The 22,225-nt window shown below is 43.2% G+C and overlaps 2 protein-coding genes across 7 annotated transcripts in view; one reads left to right on the top strand and one right to left on the bottom strand.

The window, feature by feature from the left end:
* KLRG1 (killer cell lectin like receptor G1) overlaps positions 1–11,453 on the bottom strand; it is a 35,068-nt gene extending 23,615 nt beyond the window's left edge. The window contains exon 1 of one of the 2 annotated variants that reach the window (XM_042945759.1): positions 11,440–11,453. The gene's annotated coding sequence lies outside the window, so the exon portion shown is untranslated. Of the gene's footprint in view, positions 1–2,533; positions 2,555–11,439 lie in introns of those variants that run through there. The other variant, XM_042945760.1, reaches the window with a different exon arrangement.
* Positions 8,431–21,189, top strand: M6PR (mannose-6-phosphate receptor, cation dependent). Of its 5 annotated transcripts, none has more exons than XM_042945757.1 (7): positions 8,431–8,490; positions 16,056–16,235; positions 17,001–17,167; positions 18,996–19,105; positions 19,386–19,516; positions 20,065–20,191; positions 20,673–21,189. In XM_042945757.1, exons 2-7 carry the CDS (start codon positions 16,057–16,059, stop codon positions 20,793–20,795), a joined length of 837 nt encoding a protein of 278 aa, XP_042801691.1. In that variant the 5' UTR covers positions 8,431–8,490; position 16,056; the 3' UTR covers positions 20,796–21,189. The 5 variants fall into 5 exon arrangements, with proteins under 5 accessions (XP_042801691.1, XP_042801689.1, XP_042801688.1 ...); XM_042945755.1 differs by lacking the exon at positions 8,431–8,490 and adding an exon at positions 10,858–11,340; XM_042945754.1 differs by lacking the exon at positions 8,431–8,490 and adding an exon at positions 11,697–11,875.
* Positions 21,190–22,225: the final 1,036 nt, after the last annotated feature.

Below are 22,225 nucleotides of genomic sequence, written 5' to 3'. Positions count from 1 at the left end.
TTGAAGTGACAAAAAATACACTAGTGTTCAGTTATGGGCACCTTCCACGTGCTGAAAAATCACTGAAAAACACCTCGGCCTGAAACTGAGCATCTGAGCACGGGACACCATCACCCATAATCCCACAGCAAGAGAGAGAGAGAAGAACCATTGGCTCAGTTGTAATCATACGACATTGCTCGTTCATCAAGTTAAAATTTATTAGAAATGTTTGCTCATCTTGCAGAACACTTGCAGAACAAGTGACTCACAATCCAAGGTTATACTGTATATCACATTTTCTCTACCCACAGATACTAAGGCTGTTCCGTATTATGATTACTATGACAGTGCACTGTGACAGTGCAGATACCTCTTTAAAATAGTGATTTTAGGGGCGCCTGGGTGGCTCAGTCGGTTAAGCGGCCGACTTCAGCTCAGGTCACGATCTCGCGGTCTGTGAGTTCGAGCCCCGCATCGGGCTCTGGGCTGATGGCTCAGAGCCTGGAGCCTGCTTCCGATTCTGTGTCTCCCTCTCTCTCTGCCCCTCCCCCATTCATGCTCTGTCTCTCTCTGTCTCAAAAATAAATAAAACGTTAAAAAAATTTTTTTTAAATAAAATAAAATAAAATAAAATAAAATAAAATAAAATAAAATAGTGATTTTACTTCCTTTGGATATATACTCGGAAGTGGGATTGCTGGATCATGTGGTAGTTCCATTTTTAATGTTTTGAGGGGTCTCCATACTGTTTTTGGTAGTGGCTGTACCAATTTATATCCTCATTCATTTTGTTGATTGTCTCCTCTGCTGGGCAAAAACGACCTAATCTGATCTAGCCTCCCTTGTTTATTTTTGCTTTTGTTGCCTGTGCTTTTAGTGCACATTCCAAAAAAACATTGTCAAGGCCAACGTCAAGGACCTTTTCCCTGACATTTTCTACCAGGAGTTTTACAGTTTCAGGTCTTCCTTTCAAATTTTGTTTTAATATTTATTTTTGAGAGAGAGACAGAACCAGAGAGCGAGTGGGGTAGGGGCAGAGAGAGAGGGAGACACAGAATCCGAAGCAGGCTCCAGGCTCTGAGCTGTCAGCACAGAACCCAACACGGGGCTCGAATTCACGAACCGTGCGATCATGACCTGAGCTGAAGTCTGAAGCTTCACTGACTGAGCCACTCAGGCACCCCTTTCAGGTCTTACTTTTTAAGTCTTCAATTTATTTCAGTTGCTTTTATATATGGTATTAAAAAAGGGTACAATGTCATTCTTTGGCATGTGGATATAGTTTTCCCAACATCACTTATTTAAGGGCCCATCCTTTCCCAATTGTTTATTCTTGATGCCTTTGTCAGAAATTAGTTGATTGTATATATGTGGGTGATGGAACTGTTCTTCCTACCTTTTTTGTGTGGTTATTCTCAAGTGTTTTTGCCCCACTGTGTTGCTGATGCTTTCCTAAGTGGCCTCCTAGAATCTTTCAGAGATATTTTCATTAGTGATAACCGTCTAATTGTTCTTCTTTGGAGGGGGAAGGGAGGGGACAGAGACTGGGGTCTGTCTCCTAATCTGCCATCATGGTGATATCACTCCTCTGAATCCACACTAATTAAAACACATGATTGAATAAATAAATAAATGAGGAAGAAGTTATAAATCTTTCATACAGAGATTACACATAATATATGCAGGCATTCCCCATCATGATGTTCAACTTAATTCTCTTCCTCTTAAGCATTGGAAAGACTTAGTGACTCACTTCCAAAGAATAACATATGGGTAGTGGAATACAGTAACTTTCCATTGGAGAAACCTGGCAAACACAACCTTTATCATATAAAAAGGGTTAATCATGTAAACCACCAGTAATAAGTCTTGTTGCTATCATGTACCCCCAATATGATGCAATGAAAAAGCTACTTTAATTACTGTGGTACATTGTACCAAAACCCATAGTTACAGTCTAAAGATTAAAAAAAAAAAAAAAATCAGGTAACTTCAAATTGAGAAGTACTAAGTATTTGAGTAGTACCCTTTAAATATATCAACATTACGAAAAAGAAATACTGAGAAACTGCCACAGACCAGAGAAAACTAAGGAAATATAAAACCTAAATGCATGAGCACCTGGGTGGCTCAGTCAGCTAAGTGACCGACTCTTGATTTCAGCTCAGGTCATGATCTCACGGGTCGCGAGATCAAGCCTCACGTTAGGCTCCCCATCGGGCATGGAGCCTACTTACAATTCTCTCTTTCCCTTTCTCTCTGCCCCTACCCCACTGCACGTACATGCACAGGAGCTCTCTCTCTCTTAAAAAAAACCAAAAACACCTGGGGGCGCCTAGGTGGCTCAGTCGGTTGAGTTTCCGACGTCGGCTCAGGTCACGATCTCGCGGTTGAGGAGTTTGAGCCCCGTGTCGGGCTCTGTGCTGACAGCTCGGAGCCTGGAGCATGCTTGGGATTCTGTGTGTGTGTCTCTCTCTCTCTGCCCCTCCCCCGCTCATGCTCTGTCTCTCTCTGTCTCAAAAATAAAAATTAAAGAAAAAAAAAAACCCACCTAAATGCCAGGGGATATCCTGGATTAGATCCTGAAACAGAAAAAGGGCATTAATAAAAAAACTGGTGACATTCAAAGTTAGTCAATAATAGAGCAGTTATTATTACTTAGTTTTGACAAAAGTACAATTACTTAAAACGTTAACATTAGAAGAAATGGAGTGAAGGGTATGAAAAAAATGCTATGTACCACCTTTGAAACTTTTCTATAAATATGACTTTATTTCCAAATAAAAATTTCACTTAAGGGAGACAACATAACTCGACTCCCTATAATGCAATATATTTAATTTCCAGCATACAGTAAAAGAGTATTACAACGCAAAGAAATAAGGAAACGTGGGTCACAGCGCAGAGAAAAGTAAAAAACTAGAAAAGAAATTTAAGATGACAAGGGTGTTGGAATTAGCAAAGACTTTAATAGCCATATAAATATGCTCAAAAGCAAGAGGAAAATATAGTCCCAGTGAATAAAAAGATGAAGAACCTTAGTGGGGAAATAGAAACTGTAAAAAAGAGCCAAGTAAAATTCTAAGTCAGAAAAGAATAATATCCATAATTTTAAAAAACTAAAATTAAAAAACCCAACTGAATGGGATTAACAGCACACTGAAGAGGACAGAAGAAAAGGTCAGTGGGATGTGAAGACAGATGGCTAGAAATTACCCCAATATAAAGAAAACAATATATAAATAAACAGAGCCTCAGTGACCTGTGGGACGACATCAATGCCTGTACGTGAAGTCCCAGAAATACAGGAGAAAATAGTGGAGCAGAAAAAGAACTTGAAGAATTAATGATCGAATATTTCCCAAACTTAGTGCGAAATGGACAGATAGGAGAAATTCAACGAACCCCAATCAGGATAAATACAAGGAAAATCACACCTAAGGACATCATAACAAAACTGCTGAAAGCCAGATAAAAAGCAAATACTGCAAGCAGAGAGAGAAAAACAACGTATTAACAAAGAGGAACAATGACATGAAAGGTAGCTGAATTCTCATCAGAAACCAAGAAGGAGAAAGACAACGGAATGCCATTTTTAAATGATTCTATTCTATTCTATTCTATTCTATTCTATTCTATTCTATTCTATTCTATTCTATTCTATTCTATTCTGAGAGAGCACACACAAGAAGATCAGGGGCAGAGAGAGAGAGAGAGAGGGTAGAAGGTCGAAAGAGGGCTCTGCGCTGACAGCAGCGAGCCCGATAGGAGACCATGACCTGAGCCAAAGTCAGACACTCAACCTACTAAGCCACCCAGGACCCCTGCCATTTTTTCAAAGGTAAGATAATAATACCGTGGGTACAGCCACAATGGAAAACAATACGGACGTTACTCAGAAAATTAAAACTAGAACTACCATATGATCCAGCAATTCCACTTCTGGGTGTGTAGCTTAAGGAAATTCAATCACAATGTCAAAGAGGTATCTACACCCCCTTGTTCACTGCAGCATTATTCCCAATAGTCCAGACATGGAAACAGCCTAGGTCCCTTCAGTGGATGAATGCACAAAGAAAATGTGGTATATAGATACAGTGGAATATTATTAAGCCATATAAATGAAGGAAACCCTGCCATTTATGACAATATGGACAGACCTTGAGGGCATTATGCCAAGGGAAATGTCAGAGAAAAACAAATGCTGTATGATCTCATTTATATGTATTTTTTTTAATGTTTACTTCTTTTTGAGAGACAGAGGGCGAGCAGGGGAGGGGCAGAAAGAGAAGGAGACACAGAATCCAAAGCAGGCTCCAGGCTCTGAGCTGTCAGCACAGGGCCCGATGTGGGGCTCGAACCCACGAACTGTGAGATCACGACCTGAGCCGAAGTCGGATGCTTACCCGACTGAGCCACCCAGGCGCCCCTGATCTCATTTATATGTAGAATCAAAAAAAAAAAAAAAAAACAACCCCAAGTTCAGAGAAACAGAGTAGAGTGGTGGCTTCCAGGGGCTGAGGGGGGGAGAAATAAGGAGACGTTGGTCACAAGGTATAAACGTCCAGTTATGAGATGAGTAAGTTCTGGAGATGTAATGTACCACACAGTGATTACAGTTAAGAATGCTGAACTGTATACTTGAAATATGCTAAGAGTAAATGTTCAATGTTCTTAACACCAAAAAAAAAAAGAATAAAATAAAAGTAATTAAGTGAGGTGTTGGATATAGTAACTAAACTTATTATGGTAATCATTTCACAGTATACATACATGTCAAATCATCACATTTTATACCTTAAATTTGCACAGTTATATGTCAATTATACCTGAATCAATCTGGGGTGTGAGGTGAATACTGCTACCAGTCCAGAATTCTATATCCAGCAAATACATCCATCAAGAATAAAGAAGAAAAAAAGACTTTTTTAAAAATTTAATTTCTTTCTTCATTTTTTTTAAGATTTTTTTTAATGTTAATTTATTTTTGAAAGAGAGAAAGAAAGACAGAGCATGAGCAAGGGAGGGGCAGAGAGAGAGGAGACACAGAATCCGACGCAGGCTCCAGGCTCTGAGCTGTCAGCACAGAGCCCGACGCGGAGCTCGAACTCACAGACTGCGAGATCGTGACCTGAGCCAAAGTCAGTCGCTCAACCGAATGAGCCACCCAGGCACCTCATTAATTTCTTTATTTTTAAGTTTATTTATTTTGAGAGAGAGAGTGCACACACTAGCAGGGGAGGGGCAGAGAGAAAGGGAGAGAGAGAATCTCAAGCAGGCCGATTTGGGACTCAATCCCAGGAACTGCAAGATCATGACCTGAGTAGAAATTAAGAGCTGGACACTTAACCAACTGAACCACTCAGGCAACCCCAAAAAACACTTTTATATAAAGAAAATGGAACTGTTTAGCAGTCCAGCGCGACCAGAAATGCTCGAAGAAGCTCTTCATACTTAAAAGCAAAGTCACGAGATGAAAACTTAGACCTACAAGACTGAAGAACAGAAATGGTAAATATATAGGTGCATATAAAAGATGGTGTTCTTTTTTCCCCTGAATTTCTTTAAAGGAAAGAAGAAACAAAGGGAAATAAAACATGTAAGACAGACTGTAAACAAATAGCAAAATGATAGACCTAAAGCCAACCACATCAATAAGTGAATTCATCATAAATGGACTAAACACATCAAATAAATGGCAGAGGTTGTAACACAAGGAGAAAAAAAAAGCAAAAAACAAACAAAAAAAACGCAACTATATGCTGTGTATAACACACGCACTTTAGATATGATGACACAAACAGGTCAAAGGAAAGTACAGAAAAAGATACATGCAAACAGTAAACAAAAGAAACCTGAAGTGGTAACCACCCTGTAATCAAGATTTAGATTTTCGTCACCCAGGAACATTTCCTTGTGTCCCTTTCCAGTCCTGTCTAGGATTTTCAGTACAGTGTTGAATAGAAATGGTAAAATTAGACACCATCACTTTGCTCCTGGGTGGTTTATAAACCACTTCTGAATTTTATTTGCTGACAGTTTTTTTAGTGAATTATATAGTTAAGAGTTGTGTATTTTATTATTTATAAAACTTACCTCAACAACAAAAAAATGAAACTTTAAACAAACATTGAACTCTAATTAGTAGGCTTGCTTTATACAACAGTATGGTTTATCGGTTATGAAACTACTTTCTGCAGGGTGCCTGGGTGGCTCGGTCTGTTAGGCATCTGACCTTGGCTCAGGTCATGATCTCACAGTTCCTGGGTTCAAACCTCATGTTGGGTTCTGCTGGAGCCTGGTCTCCCTCTCTCTCTTTCTCTGCCCCTCCCCTGCTCATGCGCGCGCCCGTGTGTGTGTGTGTGTGTGTGTGCGCGCGCGCGCGTTCTCTCTCAAAAATAAACAAACATTAAAAAAAAATTTTAAACTACTTTCTGTGTTTCCTTATGCGTGAACAAAGGTGAAATATATTGAGTACGATGGGAGCCTGGTTGCTCACTCTTGGAAAGATACATTGATTTCCTGTGTCTGCTAAGGGGCATTAAAGCAGTCACCATAAGTAGCAAGAAACACATCTTGCTTTCTCAATACCATTCTCCACTAAATGGAACAAGTCTGCCTTGAAGAAACGATTGATTCTAAGGTAATTAAAACACAAGATAAACATGGAATATCTGTGTACCCAAAAGCAAAGAATTGGCTCAAACAATGATGGGACCTGTCAAAATGACAAAGGAGCCACCATAAAGAGGCTCCCACTACCAGCTCAAAATCAACCCACGCCCTCCAGCAATTTATCTGTTACCTTATCAGTGGGCTGCACATTCTGCGGCAGGAACCACACCCTCTCTTCAGAGGTCTGAATCTCTACCTTGTGGTTGGGGAAGGGAGCACTTCCTTTAAGTTTCTAAGGTACTTCCTTAACTCTTCTTCAGCCCAGAAGTAGTAGCTGCATCCTGTAGTTGCTACTTCTGTGTAATTTCTATAACTTCGAGTCCTTGTTTGCCTCCTCTTAGTAATGATTTACTAGAAAACCAGTCTACATTAATTGTTTCCTTAAAATCACTGGTGTGGTATCTGTCTTCCAATTGGATCCCAACTGATACAAGAACACATCACTTGTCTCTTAGCCCTACTGAAAAAATTCATTCCTAAATATAATCATCAGGAAACATCAGACATACCCAAAATAAGAGACACTCTACAATTTAAGTAACATGTACGTTTCAAAATTTCACGGGCAAATAAGGTAAAAATGACAACTAACCTCACCGTGTGACCCCTGCTTGGTTTCTGTGGTTGGGGAATGGGAAATAATTATAAAGCATATTTCCTGGGACAATGGATGAAATGTGAATATGGACCATGGATTAGGTAATAATATTGTATCAATGGTACAGTGTCTAATTTTGACAATTACACAGTGATAAGGTAAAAGAATGTCTTTATTCTGAGGAAATACACACTGATGTGCGTAATGGTAATAGGGAACTTTCAAATTGTTCAAAATAAACTAGTGTGGGGTGGGAGGAGACTAATAAAGCAAACGGGGCAACTTGTAAAGGACTGGCAAATCCGGGTAAAGGGAATACAAGAGTTCTAAAACAAGGGGCACCTGGCTGGCTTAGTTGGTTAAGCTTCTGACTCTTGACTTCGGCTCAGGTCATAATCCCCCGGTTCAAGTTTATGGGTTTGAGCCCCGAATAGGGCTCTGTACTGACAGTGCAGCAGAGCCTGCTTGCGATTCTCTCCCTCTCTGCCCCTCTCTCTCCCAAAAATAAATAAACACTTTAAAAAAAAAAAAGAATGCAAATTACCAAAGCCAAAAAAATACACTGAGTCCTTGAAATATGTTAAATATTTTAAAAAGAAGTCATCAATAAAAATTCAAAACTGAAATCTAGTTCAAGATGGCAAGTCGAATACATGCATATCAGGACTGAGAAACTACCAAACGAATTTCAAAGATCCCTGAGCAAGTGCACTTGGGTAGCTCAGTCAGTTAAGCGTCCAACTCTTGGTTTCAACTCAGGTCATGATCTCACAGTTCGTGGGTTTGAGCCCCGTGTTAGGCTCTGCGCTGACAGCGTGGAGTTCAAACCTCATGGTTGGGAGAGGGTTGGGAGCCCTCTCTCTGTGCCCTTTCCCGGCTCTCTATCTCTCAAAATAAATAAATAAACTTAAAAAAAAAAAAAAATCCCTGAGTAGATCAGAAAATTGTGAGCAGGTAGGATTTATTTGATAGTGAAACCAGAGCAACACATGTAACGCAAAACTCATAACTGAAGGAAGCTGTTGAGAGATTTTAAAAAGCCATTCCCAACCAAGCTTCCAGCTCAGATTTAACAAAAATCACACCCGGGAGAATTCTCAAAGCAACAAATTGAAGGAAGAATTCAGAATACAGTGGTCTCCCCTAACCCATGGTTTCGCTTTCTATGGCTTCAGTTACTCAAGGTCAACCACATCCTGGAAGCAAATGATCCTCTTTTGACTTATCAGCAAAAGGTCAGTAGTAATCTATCATCAAATCACAATATATATGTCATTGACCTCACTCCGTCTCATCATGTAGGCATGTTATCTCACACCATCACAAGAGGAAGGGTGAGTACAGTCAGGTAAGATATTTTGACAGGGACCACATTCATATGTTGTTATAACTGCTCTAATTTATTATTAGTTATTGTTGTTAGTGTCGTACTGTTGTTATGCCCAGAATTCATGATCCCCAAAGACCACCAGGGAGCCGAGTCTGATGCAAAAGCAAAGAGCCTTTATTCGAGCTAGCTCAAGCTCAATCTCCTACCTGCACCAACACAGCGGTGAGATACCGGAGAGAGAGAGCGAGTTTCAAAAGCACAAAGGTTTTATAGGGGTCTAGGGGCAGTTGGTGAGGTAATGGCTGCGGCCTCAGCCGATTGGCTGGGGAAGGGTCGGAGTCCTGTTACGCAGGTCGCAGGGCGTGTTTTGATTCGGAAGTTTGAACGGGTGAGCGGGAGGTTACTCAAGGGGAGGAGGCGTGGTTCTGCAATTTTCCCGGAAAGGGGGCATGTCGGGGACATAGTCACTCAAGGTGGAGGACACAGAACAAGATGGAGTCGGCCGGCGTAGGTCCGCTCTTTCACTGTGCCTCGCTTATAAAAACTTTATCATAGGTATGTATGTATAAGAAAAAACACAGGCTTCAGTACTATTTGCAGTTTCTAGGGGTCTTGGAATATATCCCCCGTGGATGAGGGGTACTAGATCTTTCAAGTACCTTTCCTTCTTCTGCTTATACTACACAGGAGGTATTTTTGCGCATTTGATTTTAGCACAAAACTGCTAAAGGACTGCTTTCTAAACAAACTGAGCAATTTACCTTGTATGTGGGAGGGGGGTGTGGGTGTGGGTATTACGTGCCGGGGGGTGTCCTTGTTAATGATGCGGCTACAGACAGGCAGAGCAGAAAGGCAAAAAAGAACTGCTAATTTCAGTTTTTGTCCCTGGCACAGATAGTTTCCACAATGGGCACTGAAGCATGAGAAGCAGGGAAGTAACCCAGGTTAGTTGTGAGTGGAGGGAAAGGGAAGTCTCTCCCTCCTTCTCACTCCTACAGAAGACAAGTTATTCACCCTACTCAGCTGCATTGCTGGACCTTTTGTGACTTCCAACATGCACCCTTCCCTCCCTCCAGTCCAATGCGGCCCTAGGCAATGACCAAGAGGCAAGATTTCTGAATTCACCAACAAATGAACATCAGTTCCAGAATGAAAGCTTATTGTAAAAGGGATTTTTGTCTCCCCCACCCCGCACCCCCCAAATCTGTAACAGTATATTGCTCAGTAAATATTTGTTGAATGAACTGATAAAAGCAATTCAATAGAAATAAATACCTAATTCTAATGGACTTGCTCAAGCAGCAATCCATACACCTAAGTATTACGCAACCATTAAAACGTTTATTTATAAAGTTAGTGATATGGAGAAACATTTGAGGATATTAAATCTTTTTTAAAAAGGAAATGGAGAACATGTTCTCTGTATTTTCTGATTACAAATTACTTTTATTGTTAAAAAATTTGGGGGGCACCTGGGTGGCTCAGTCGGTTAAGCGGCCGACTTCCGCTCAGGTCATGATCTCGCAGTCCGTGAGTTCGAGCCCCGCGTCGGGCTCTGTGCTGACAGCTCAGAGCCTGGAGCCTGTTTCAGATTCTGTGTCTCCCTCTCTCTGACCCTCCCCTGTTCATGCTCTGTCTCGCTCTGTCTCAAAAATAAATAAACGTTAAAAAAATTTTTTTTTAATTTTTTAATTTTATTTTTTTTGAGAACACACCTGAACCCAACCCACCTTGCCTGAACTGAATGCACCAATTAATAAACAAACAGAATCCTACACACTCAATGTACTGCTTGAGAGCGTGGACTCTGAAGACTATATGCATATCTAATTAATGCCTAAATTATGGGAACTAAATACTGACACCGTAACTTAAATAGCTGCGGGACCCAGAGTAGGTTACTTAGCCTCTAGGAGCTTTAAAATTCAAGGTTACTTGTGAAGACTAAGCGAATCAGTATCCACTTCAAGCACGGACAACAGTGCCGGCACTGCAGAACTATACACGTATTAGCTTCTATTACTATTGGATTCAAAACATTGTGCTAACTCTGGCGAGGAGAATGACGAATCAAAATCCAGTCTCTATCCGCAAAGATGGGAGGGGGAGGGACACATACAAAAGCCACGTAGGAGTCACAGCGGCATGAAAACGCGCTAAAACCGGGGATGGGCAACAAGTGTGCATTTAGAAGGAGTTACTTATTCCGAAGAGAGTCGAGCCGGGACACCACCGGAGCAAACAGCATTTGAACCACGTTCTAGGAACGCGCAGGACCTCCCCAGCGACGAATAAGACAGACACGAGGGAAACCACAGAGGATCTTGGCAAAGGCACAAAGACTAACATTGACCTGCTCTTTCCCCAGGACACCAGAAACGCGGGACAGGTTGGAGAACAGAACTGGTTACAGAATGCTCATCACGCAAAGGGCCACGAGACCGCAAAATGCCAAGAGATCTCTTGGCGAACTGAACTGGTTGCGGTGTTCCACGCAAAACGCCACGACACCGGGATGACACTGTTAACAAAAACAGTATCGGTAACAACAGACCCCAAGGTACTAAGCTGTAGAAAGGAAATAAAGAACAAAGGTGTCGTAAAGAATGCCAGGACTACCACGACCCAGTCGCTGTCCACTGTCTTCTAGGTGCCGGGCTTGGAGACAACGCGACTCGGGGCCGGCAGACGGCGAAACAGCGCCTCCCGCAGGCGGCAAGCGAGCTGGGGAAGCGCGAAGAGGAAGAAACCTGCGGTGAGAACTACAGCTCCCACTGAGGCCTGGCCGACAGCCCCCTCCCCATATTTCCGCTTCCGCCGCCCGCTCTTACGTACGGTCCGCTTGGGGACCTACCGGGGAGCGGGCCTGGCGCGTGACCGCGCGTGACCCCGCGTGACCGCGCGTGACTCCGCGAGCCGAGAGGCCGGGAGGCGGGATTCTGGGGCCCCATTGGTAGAAAGGCGACCCGAAAAGGTGGAACCCAACTTGAAAATCTCTATGGGGATTGGAGTTGATAAGACAAGGGCGGAGCTAAATGCCCGGATCCTGGCCAATCAGAGTCTGGGATCCGCCGGGAGACCGGGAAGGGGAAAGGGGCGAAATGGTTCTGTGGTCACATGCCGCGGGGTCTAGTGGGAGGAGCAGTTGCCCAGAGGACGCCTGGTGCTTCCTGTTTCCGGTTCCCGGAGTGGTGCACAGCGAGGCGTCTTGGGGAAGGCTGGCCTTTGACACGAGTTGTGGGTCGGGGGTCTGCGGCTGGCCCCTCGCTGGCCCTGTCTCCCAGCCCCAGGCAGGTATTCAGCCGGGGATTCTGCGCCTTGGCTACTCCCTTTGCCCGTGACACGTGAGTATGAGGGGCGTGGAGGAGGAGAGGAGCTGGAGAGCGCTCACACCTCGGCGTCCGTGACAGGGGCTGGGATCCCGAAGTCAGCTTTGGCCAAGGTTCTAGCCCAAAATGCAGCTAAGGAGCCCTAGGGCAGCGTGGAGGCGCAGGCGCAGGCGCAGGCGTGAGGGCAGGGAGTTACGAGTCCCGAAGGGAGCGAGGGAGAAAAGACCTACCCAGACCCGAGAGGGAATTGACGGGTATTGGAAAGCAGAGAAAGGAAGGACCCTAGGTATGGAGTCGTTTGAGGGATTACTGGCTACCTGTGGAAGGAATTTTTGGCCTGCATCGAGAAGGAAGTCAAAGTGGCATCATTTGGAGAGGATACGGCCCTAAGCGATTGGAAAGTCAGGAGACGAAGACGGAACGAGAATTTCTAGAACCCTGGAAGAAGTTTGAAGGGGATCCGTGTGTGATACGGAGAAGCTCATGGAGGGCTTATCTAGTGTTTCGCTTTGTAGGGAGCTTCCGCTCTTGGGACACAGAGCTACTTCTCTAAGGCTTTGCAGCGTTGGGCCTTTTAGCTAATTAGGTTCGCTCTTCCAACGGTGTAGGCTGCTGGAGACAGGCGATAAGGGCTGCTACCTCGGGAGTGAGCCAGAGAGCAGAAAGTAGAAATTCCACTGAAAAGTGGAAAATGCTCGTGGCTAGTCTTGAGGGGTGGGAAAGAGTGGGACAGAGCCCCAGCGATGTGAACTGCTTCCCAATTCCTGCCTCCGTCATTGGAACATCCCATTAAAGAGATTTTTTTTTTTTTTTTTTTTTTTTTTTTTTTGCATTACCGAAATAGATCTGTCCCAGAACAGGACAATTGAAGGGGATTTTTCAAAATCTTAAAAGTCCTACTCTTTATTTCCAAAGTCTCTAGACAAACTATGGCGCCTCAAGAATCTAATTGTAGCACATTCAAAGGGAACTACGCAGCCCTTGGATTTTATACTCTTCCTAACAAACTTTGGCCCCTCTGTACTTTCCAGAAAATTGCCAGCAAGTAGCTTTGTGCCATGAATCCTCCAGGTTGTCCCACTAATTTCATACATGTTTAATACTTGGACAGCCTAGGGCAAATCATTTAACCTCTGTAAGCATCAGTTTCCTCATCTGTAAAATGAGAGAAATCATACCTGCTCTTCTGGGTTGTGAAGATTGCCAAAATATGATCTAGATTAAAAACACTTAGAGCATTTGCCACTGAATCAAAAGAAGCAGTTCAAACATACAGATAAACCTTACACAGAAAAGAGAATAATGTAAGTTTGACCTCCTAACTTCTTAAACCAATAAGCAAATGAAAGAGAGTTCAACTCAACTATTGCAGACCTCAGGGTGTTTAACCCTTCATCCTATTCTTTGTTCTAATTTGGGAAAAGAAATCATTAACTGTTAACAAATAAGGAACTGATTCTTAGGCCAAAGGACACAGCCTTCTGTGTGAGCATCCCTCCAGAAAACTGGTCCTGGGGGAAAAAAAAAAAATCTCAAAAGTCCAGAATGTTGAAATTTTAAGTTAGATCCTGAGACCATATACGGAAAATGGCATGTTCAATCAGTCCCATGAAAAGAGTCTCTTATTAATAGTTTTTTTTTTTTTTTAAGAACTCAGCTGGTCACATAGTGTGCTGAGCAATGAATTTAGGGAAGGCAGGAGTCTGAGGTTTGAGTTCTTTATTCCAACCTCTGAACTGTGTGAGGAGTCACTTCCCCCTGCTTTGTCAGAAAGAAAGCAGAGCTTTGGCTGCCGACTAAGATCCCCAGAAAACTAATGTGAAAGGAGGTAACATGAACGTGTGGTCCAGTGTAGACCGTGAGCTCTGGAGTTAGACTTTTCTGGTCCATCCACTAACTGTGCCTCAGCTTTTTCATCTGTAAAATAAAGACAACAATTGTATTCACTGCGTAGAGTTTTTGTAAGGACTAATTAGTTAATGCATGATAAGTGCCTTTAACAGTAGAAGGCAGGCACTCTATTAAGTTTCCTATTGGTGCTTTAAATGTGTATGGGGCCTCAGACTTTATGGCTGGTGATAATTATTCTATGGAAACATTTTATTAATATTACTACAGTGAATTGATGTTGGAAATAGTACAGAGTCAGAGAGACAAGACAACTTCCCCAGCATTTGTTGTTGCCCTAGTGGAACGTGGAGAACACAAGGCCAGATGTAAGTTGGTTTAGGGGAGCAGAGAAAATTCAGGGCTCAGAGCTTCCATTTTCCTGTTTTTAAACTTCTTAGTACCCATTAAATCCTGCCTAGCGTATTAACCAAAGTTTAGACTTGTGGTATGGAAGCATGCTGTTATACGTGAGGAAAGTTTGGAAGAATTCAATCTTTGTACCATAACAGTGAGAGTTATGAAATTAACAAGTAGCAGTGGCCTGAATGATCATCAGCTAAGAATGGATACCAGAGTGAAGTCTTCTGCAAGGGTAAATCAGAATGTCCTTGGGTGTGGGGATGGATTAGAGAAAAGGCGTCTGGGAAATGGAGCCATGTGTTTCCATTCCTAGAACAGTACAAGGAACAGGTGAATTGGAAAGTGACTTAGTGATTCCCAAGAATTGCCAGCAATTTGGAGGATACAAAGACAACTGTCCTGGACATTTAGAAACTCTTGGGATTTGTGACATGTAGAGCCTGAGGTGGGTTTTGGAAGACTTCTTCAAACCACTCTGTCTCTGACCTCATGAATTTTCTTCTTCCTATAGTTTGAGTGACCAAATATTTTTTCAGACCTGAGACATCAAAGTAGATAAATGTCAAGGTTTAGGTGCTGTGGCTGTGTTTATCTCCATTCATCATTCTTAGGGCAAATATGAACGAAGACTGGTGGATGCTCCTGACTACTGATAGGAGAAGTTAGGGCCCAAAGTGTTCGAGTCTCTTTCTTTGTTTTACATCTTTCTCAATAACTTTCAAGTGAACTTTATCAAGTGTTAAGTGAAAATTTGAGTGTTCTCTTAGGGTGGGTCACAGGTTGAAGCAGGTTTGTTATTTGTTTTTCTTTTTGTTTTTTTTTAATTTTTGTTTATTTTGAGAGAGCAAAAATCCCAAGCGGGCTCCGTATTCAATGCAGAGCCCGACGTGGGGGTTCCATCTCATGACCGCAAGATCATGACCTGAGCCGATAGCAAGAGTTGAGCCCAGCTGAGCCACCCAGATGCCCCTGAAGCAGCTTTTATGAACTGTATTAAAGTATTAAACTTTAAATATGAGATACCGCAATGTAACTTTTCACAAAAGCGTAAAGAAGCAAGGATGTCTCCACCCAAGTTGTCATAATTAAGTAATTCCTTTTTGTTCTTTCCTTTCCAACTCTTCGCACCCCCAGAGTTTGTTGTGAAGGACTCACCTGTGAATGACACAGAAAGCTACATGTCTGTATGAGTTTCCTATTACAGGTGCTCTTGGCACAAAGATATTAAGATGTACTATTTGTTGCATGTGCCAGAGAATCTTGGACATTCTGAAGAATCCCACTACCATTCCTTGGTGTCAGCTAGGTATTTCCTAGGCCATTGGTTGGTCCTTCTGACAGTTTCTAGGATGGAAAATACGCTTTTCTCCGTAGAGCTGAGGAGTTGGTAAATCGCCTCGGAAATTGAGACATTCCTGTTGTAGGGCACACCTATGCCGAAATCATCAGCAACCATCCGTAGACACTGACTCTTCACCAAGGCCAGTGCCGTCCTCTTTGCTGAGCACACAGTGTGCCCCTTTCCTGAAGGCACCCAGGCAGGACAGGAGGTGAGCAACGGTGTCAGGCAAGAGAGTCTGCTAGGAAAAGACTTGCAAAATAAGTTTTAAAAAGAAAAAAAACCTAGAGATTAAGAATCCAATTCTGAACATTAAAGGACAGGAAAAAATAATGGGTGAAAGCCAAAAGCTTGAAGCAGACACGAGAAAATGAACCCCAACTTCCTGGTAAGGAGGAAGACTGACTAGCGTAAAATAAGTGACGGACGGGAGATAAAACGGTAAAAACAAAAACACATTCGCTTATTGCACGTTGCTGTGTTTTATCTCTCTCTCCCTTCTTTCCTGATCCTACCCCGCTTCCTCAACACACACGCAACGTCTCCCAAAAGGATGTTCCCCTTCTGCAGCTGCTGGAGGACTGGACTGCTCCTGCCACTGCTCCTGGCTGTGGCAGTAAGAGAATCCTGGCAGACAGAAGAAAAAACCTGTGACCTGGTGGGAGACAAGGGTAGAGAGTCAGAGACAGAGTTGGCTCTACTGAAGAGGCTGCAACCACTGTATAACAAAAGGTAAAGGGTCTTTTCCTCCACTTACTGACGTTATTCTCATATTACTACTCTGTACGGAGGGAATACGTGTATAAGAACCTCCTCTGGGAGACGGTTCTAACTTGAACTTCAGTAGTATTGGTCTTATTTGGCCATGATAGCTTGCCTTTTTTTTTTATGATATAGAGCAAATTCTCAGCCCAGTTTTTACTAGCAATGTGGAGTTCTCTTATGCAGAAGGGTAGCTATTTCCGAGACTGGATCCAAGAGACCAACTTGTAGGAATTAAAAAGCATTATTTGATACCTCCATTTAGTGGGACTTGAGAAGAATCAGATGAACATTGAGGCCTACACACATCATCTTAACTGTTAGGAATCTTCAGGTATATAAATCTGGAAATGATCTTCAAGGGACAAGGGATACTTCCTGTGAACACAGATCCTTATTCGCAGGGAAATAGCAACTAACACTTCAGCATAATCTAGAACAGGTGTTCTAGAATATCTAGGTGTCTTGAGTGTTGTGTCTTAATCAGTCATCATCAACAATTAGGATTGTCTCATGATTCAGTAAATATGATTCACTCTTACGTGGATATCTCATGATTCATGGATATCGCATGATGCGACGAATGTTATTCACTATTATGTTTAGTTGTGACATCAAATAAATAAATGGATCACACTTTCGGGGGACGGGTGTTAAAGGAAGAGAGGCCGCTTGTCCTAAGGCTGATAGCCAGTAACTCTCCTCTTCCTTCTTTCTCCACGCTTCTCCTTGCAGCTTTGAGAGCACTGTGGGCCAGGGCCCAGATACATATATCTACATGTTCAGGGTGTGCCGAGAAGCTGGCAACCGTACCTCTGGGGCAGGCCTGGTGCAGATCAACAAAAGTAACGGCAAGGAGACAGTGGTAGGGAGACTCAACGAGACCCACATCTTCAATGGAAGTAAGAGTCTCCCTGTTGATTGATTGATCCCAAGTCAATCCCTCTGACAGTCCTGTATACGTCAGCCTTTCTCAGTGTCTTTGGAGCATCCTATGGCATGTGGGCTTCAGCTCACCTGAGACTGTAAACCACAGGATACCTAGTTCCCCAGCTCCTCTGGAGCCATGGCTCAGGACCTCTGTGTGCTTGTTTTAAAGTTAATGAAAAGCTTCGGCAGAAAGAAGAATCTAGCTGGGATTCTGTAGCTTAATGCATTTTTCATGCTAGTCATGAAAATACCAACCGTGACCATTTCGCATTGAAATAGTCCATCTCTGCCAGTTAAATTTTAAGAGATTAAGTTAAGCTTTTTTGCAAACCAGTCTACAAAAACTTCCCCACCAACTTGTGGTGTGGTGGTTATGTTTCTCATAAGTCCTAAAATCATTATTGCCAAAAGGACTCTTTGAGCACCTGTAGTCTGATTCCCTCCTTTAAGTGGATGACTGTATTTTCCAGTGTAGGCATTTGCTCCTATCAGTAATATAATAAAACGACATCGAGAGTTTAGGGCTCGGGGTTGGAAGACTGGGTTTTTGACCCAGCTTATGTTTACTTGTCCTGTGACTTGGAAGAATCATTTCATCTTACTGTGTTTTTTGTATGTAAAATTGGAAGCGGAATCTTTTGCCTTGTTCACCCGGTAAACCAAAGGATATTTTGCAAAAGCAATTTGAATGTGGTAAACATTAAAGAAGAAATGGCAGCGTGTCCAGGTGGCTCCGTCAGTTCAGTGTCCGACTCTTGATTTCGGGTCAGGACATGATCTCACAGTTCATGAATTCGAGCCCGGCATAGGGGTCTGCTCTGACAGTGCCGACCCTGCTTGGGATTCTCTCTGTCTGCCCCTCCGTGCCTTGCGCTCTCTTTCTCTCTCAAAATAAATAAATAAGCTTTAAAAAATAAAAACGGGGGGACCTGGGTGGCTCAGCAGGTTAATCATCCGACTTCAGCTCAGGTCATGATCTCACGGGCTCTGGGTTGGTAACTCAGAGCCTGGAGCCTGCTTTAGTGTCTGTGTCTCCCTGTCTCTCTGTCCCTCCCCTGCTTGTGGGCGTGCACGCTCTCTCAAAAATGAGTAAACATTGAAAAAAAAATAAAAAATAAAGAATAAATGGCTCCCAGTCTTAAAAATCATCCACTTTGAGGGGTGCCTGGGTGACTCAGTCAGTTAAGTGTCCAACTTCTGCTCAGGTCATGGTCTCGCCATTTAGGAATTGCGACCCCCACATCGGGCTCTGTGCTGACAGCTCAGACCCTGGAGCCTGCTTCAGAGTCTGTGTCTCCCTCTCTCTATGCCCTTCCCCTGCTCTCTCCCTCTCTCTCTCTCTCTCTCTCTCTCTCTCTCTCAAAAATAAGTAAACATTAAAATTTTTTTCAGTCATCCACTTTGAATTTATCTGTGGCTAATTTTAAATCGTAGGCATTCCTCTGCCAGCTAGTAATTTTATGGAACCTCTTCTTTCGATGTTAGCAGGTGTTCCGAAAATGTGAATCATTGTCACAGTGTGGGTCATAATTGTTTTTTCACTATCAATTGCCTGCCTTTTATTGTGGAAAATTAAGATTATCATATGAATATCTGGATCTCAGTTGTCTTAAGGGAACACAAAGCTGTTACAAAGAAGCCAGTTTTAGCTTGGTATTTGGTATACAGAACCCATACTGATAAGGATTATTTGAATTAAAACCAGTTTCATTGAACTTCTCAATTCCTTTCTACCATAGTACCTAGGCCTGCCTCTGCTTTCCCCCCACCCCAAAGCTCCATTTTCCTTGTCTCTCTCAGGTAATTGGATCATGCTGACCTATAAAGGGGGTGATGAATACGACAGACACTGTGGCATGGAGCAGCGTCGTGCAGTGGTGATGATCTCCTGCAATCGACACACCCTAGCGGTGAGGCGTCCTGGGGCACACGGGCCTAGAGAGCACATGCAAGGACTGACCCAAGGTGGGAGAGTCTCCAGAGGGGACGAGATAACACTGGGATGGATCAGAAGTCTGGTGTCGCCCTGCATCACAGACACCTTGTCTTCCATTATATGTGGAAAATAGGTTATTGAACCAAGAGAAAGCAACTGTTTTTTTTGGCTTGTGGGTTTTTTTCTTTTTTTAATAAGAGCCCAAAGGAAACCGTTCACCACATAACTGTTGCGTTCTGGCCTTTCGTCATCAGGACAATTTTAACCCTGTGTCTGAGGAGCGAGGCAAAGTCCAAGATTGTTTCTACCTCTTCGAGATGGACAGCAGCCTGGCCTGTGCCCCGGAGATCTCCCGCCTCAGTGTGGGTTCTATCTTACTAGTCACGTGAGTGCTTTTTCCTCTATCAGTCCAAACAGTCCTTTTTTTTCTCCTCTCAACTCAATTCCTTGGTGCTATTTAGATACAAATTGTGTTGGGGGGCGGGGGGGGGGGGGTGGGCGGGGAGCTTCGCATGAAAATCCTCTTTAAACTCTTGACTATGCAAGTTTTTTTCAAAACGAGATGTAATGTTTCACACCTAATAAGTATTTGCATTTGGAGGTGCTTTTTATCCCCCTACAGGAGGACCGGACTCTTCTTAAATCTATCCCATTAGACTATTAGAACTTTGGGAGAAATGGAACTGTAGATCTGTAACTATTCTTGGCTTTAGGTGAGAGTCATACACGAGGGTCTTGTTTTTTCTGAGCCTTTTGCTTTTAGACAATGTTAATTGGCTTTTTAAAGCAGCTAACCCTCCCTCTCCCCCCCTTTTTTCCCCATTTTTACAGAATACAGCCTAGGAAACAGCTAGTGAATACAAAGATCATCTTTATTATTGAAGTTTTACTCTTCCTTGGTCTTTAAGCAGAGAGGTCTTTATTCCTCAACAGGTTTGCATCACTGATCGCAGTCTACGTCATCGGGGGGTTCCTATACCAGCGACTGGTGGTGGGAGCCAAGGGAATGGAGCAGTTTCCTCACCTCGCCTTCTGGCAAGATCTTGGCAACCTGGTAGCAGTAAGTAACAGGACTGCTGGCTGAGTCTGTAGCCTGCATACAAGATTGAGTCACCAGCCATCTCGGTTTACCCACACTGAGGGATCTCTCGAGACACAGGACTTTGGGTGCTAAAACTACAAAAGCCCCAGCAAACCCAGTACAAAGTACCTGCTGGCCCTAGCACAAAGCAGTAAGTAGCATAGCATCTTAGTGGCTGGCCTTTGCCAAAGACGTGGCTGGGAGAACAACACCGTTGCTTAGATTTAGGCATCTGAGAAAGCTTTGCAGGGGCCTAGATGGCGAGATGAGACGTGATTAGAATTTTTCTCCGGTTGGCCCCAAATTCAATTCAGGCTGATGCTTAGAGCATCTAGGTTTTCTCATCATCCGTGAAGAAACCTAGTTCTTGCCACATTCTTAGCCCACGGGTACATTTTGCCTCAAACTAAAGTTGGTTATTCCAAATTATCATTTCCTTCCTTTGCTTCTCTCTCTACAGGATGGTTGTGACTTTGTGTGCCGTTCTAAACCCCGAAATGTGCCTGCTGCGTATCGTGGTGTGGGGGATGATCAGCTGGGGGAAGAGTCAGAAGAAAGGGATGATCATTTATTACCAATGTGATTGCACTTTAAATGCCCAGCTGCTTCTTCAGTCCCCCAAACCAAAGCATACTCAGCCAGATTTCTTAAGCAGCATCCACTCCAGTCTCTCATCCCACCCTTAATATTTGCTCTTGCTTTCCAGTTTGCTTTTGATTTGCATTCTCTTCTCACTAGCAGAAATGCCTTTCCTTTTTCCCCGATTGTTTTTCCTCTAGAGAGGTACAGTTACAGGACAGAGATAAAATGATAGGGCCTGTGCAAAAGAGGCTATTACACTATCTCTTGGTGTCAGAAGGTACAAATAGGATAGTCCTAGTGAGCAAAAAAGCGTGGCAGGCTCCCTGACCTTTTTAAACACATTTTCACAAGTTTTTGAGACACTGGATTTAATTAAAAAAAAAAAAAAAAAAAAGGCAAGAAACATTATTTATACAAGGTTTGATTGCTTTCATGCCGTTACTCTGCACCCTACAGTGGTCTCCATGAGAATCTGGATGTGATCTCTTGCTGCTTGGAACTACTCTACAGTGATCATTTGGTTGCAATCCAAGTATTGCCATTTGGTCTGAGCCCGGAGATGTTGCAGACTTCTCCCACCTCTGGGATTAGGATGGGGAAGAGGATTCATTTCCCACTTAGAGGATTATAAAATACTGTCCCAGCAGTTGTTGGCATTGGAGTGACCTTTTAGCTGGAACTGGGCCCTGGATTGTGGGTTCATGGTCGTTAGTCCCCATGTGGCTGGAAGTCTAGTCTGTTGAAAAGGGAAAGTGAATCAGACCCCGTGTGCTACAGGGGTTCCAGAAAAGGAAGTCTGTTTACCTGTAGTGGGACGTCCTCAGTGGCTTTCTTCTCCCACTTGCAGTAAAAGCTGGTAGAGTTTTTCTTCTAAGATGTTTCCCTCTACTGGTATTTCTAAGTATGTTGCACTTTCTTCGCAGGCATGTCGACCTTCCCCCACCCAACCCTACCCCCCAAAATCTTCTGGAAAGGGAATGAAAGCAGAGGTGGGACATCTAGGGCTCTGCCATCCTGTGCTCTGGGTGTGGAATGCTGCTGCGCTTGTCCCTTCTGGCTCAGGGAAGGACCTTCTTGCCCACAGCAGTTCTGTGGGGGGAGGTTTGGAATCCTCTGATGCTTCCACTTTCTTGTTTAGGCCATGTGCCCACAAGCCTGGCCCGATCTTTCTGTGATAGTGAACTTGGGCCAGTGAAGAGTAACATGGCTCCACTGGACACAAGAGGACGGAGTCAACAGGCAGGGGCCTTTTATAGCCTTTAGGGAAGAAAATGAAATTATTTCATCTTTGGACTTTTAAATACTTTTGGAATGATTTTTTTTCTTCTTTCTAAAACAGGGAAAATAATGTTATAAAAACATCTTTTTTGTTATTTGTTTGCATCCCTCCCCCACACCTGGTGTTTTAAAAATGCAAAAAAAAAAAAAAAA

This window comes from Panthera leo, chromosome B4 (genome assembly GCF_018350215.1).
Source record: "Panthera leo isolate Ple1 chromosome B4, P.leo_Ple1_pat1.1, whole genome shotgun sequence".
Taxonomy (NCBI): Eukaryota; Metazoa; Chordata; class Mammalia; order Carnivora; family Felidae; genus Panthera; species Panthera leo.
The sequence above is the reverse complement of the archived record's forward strand: the minus strand, read 5'-3'. Positions and strand labels throughout refer to the sequence as shown.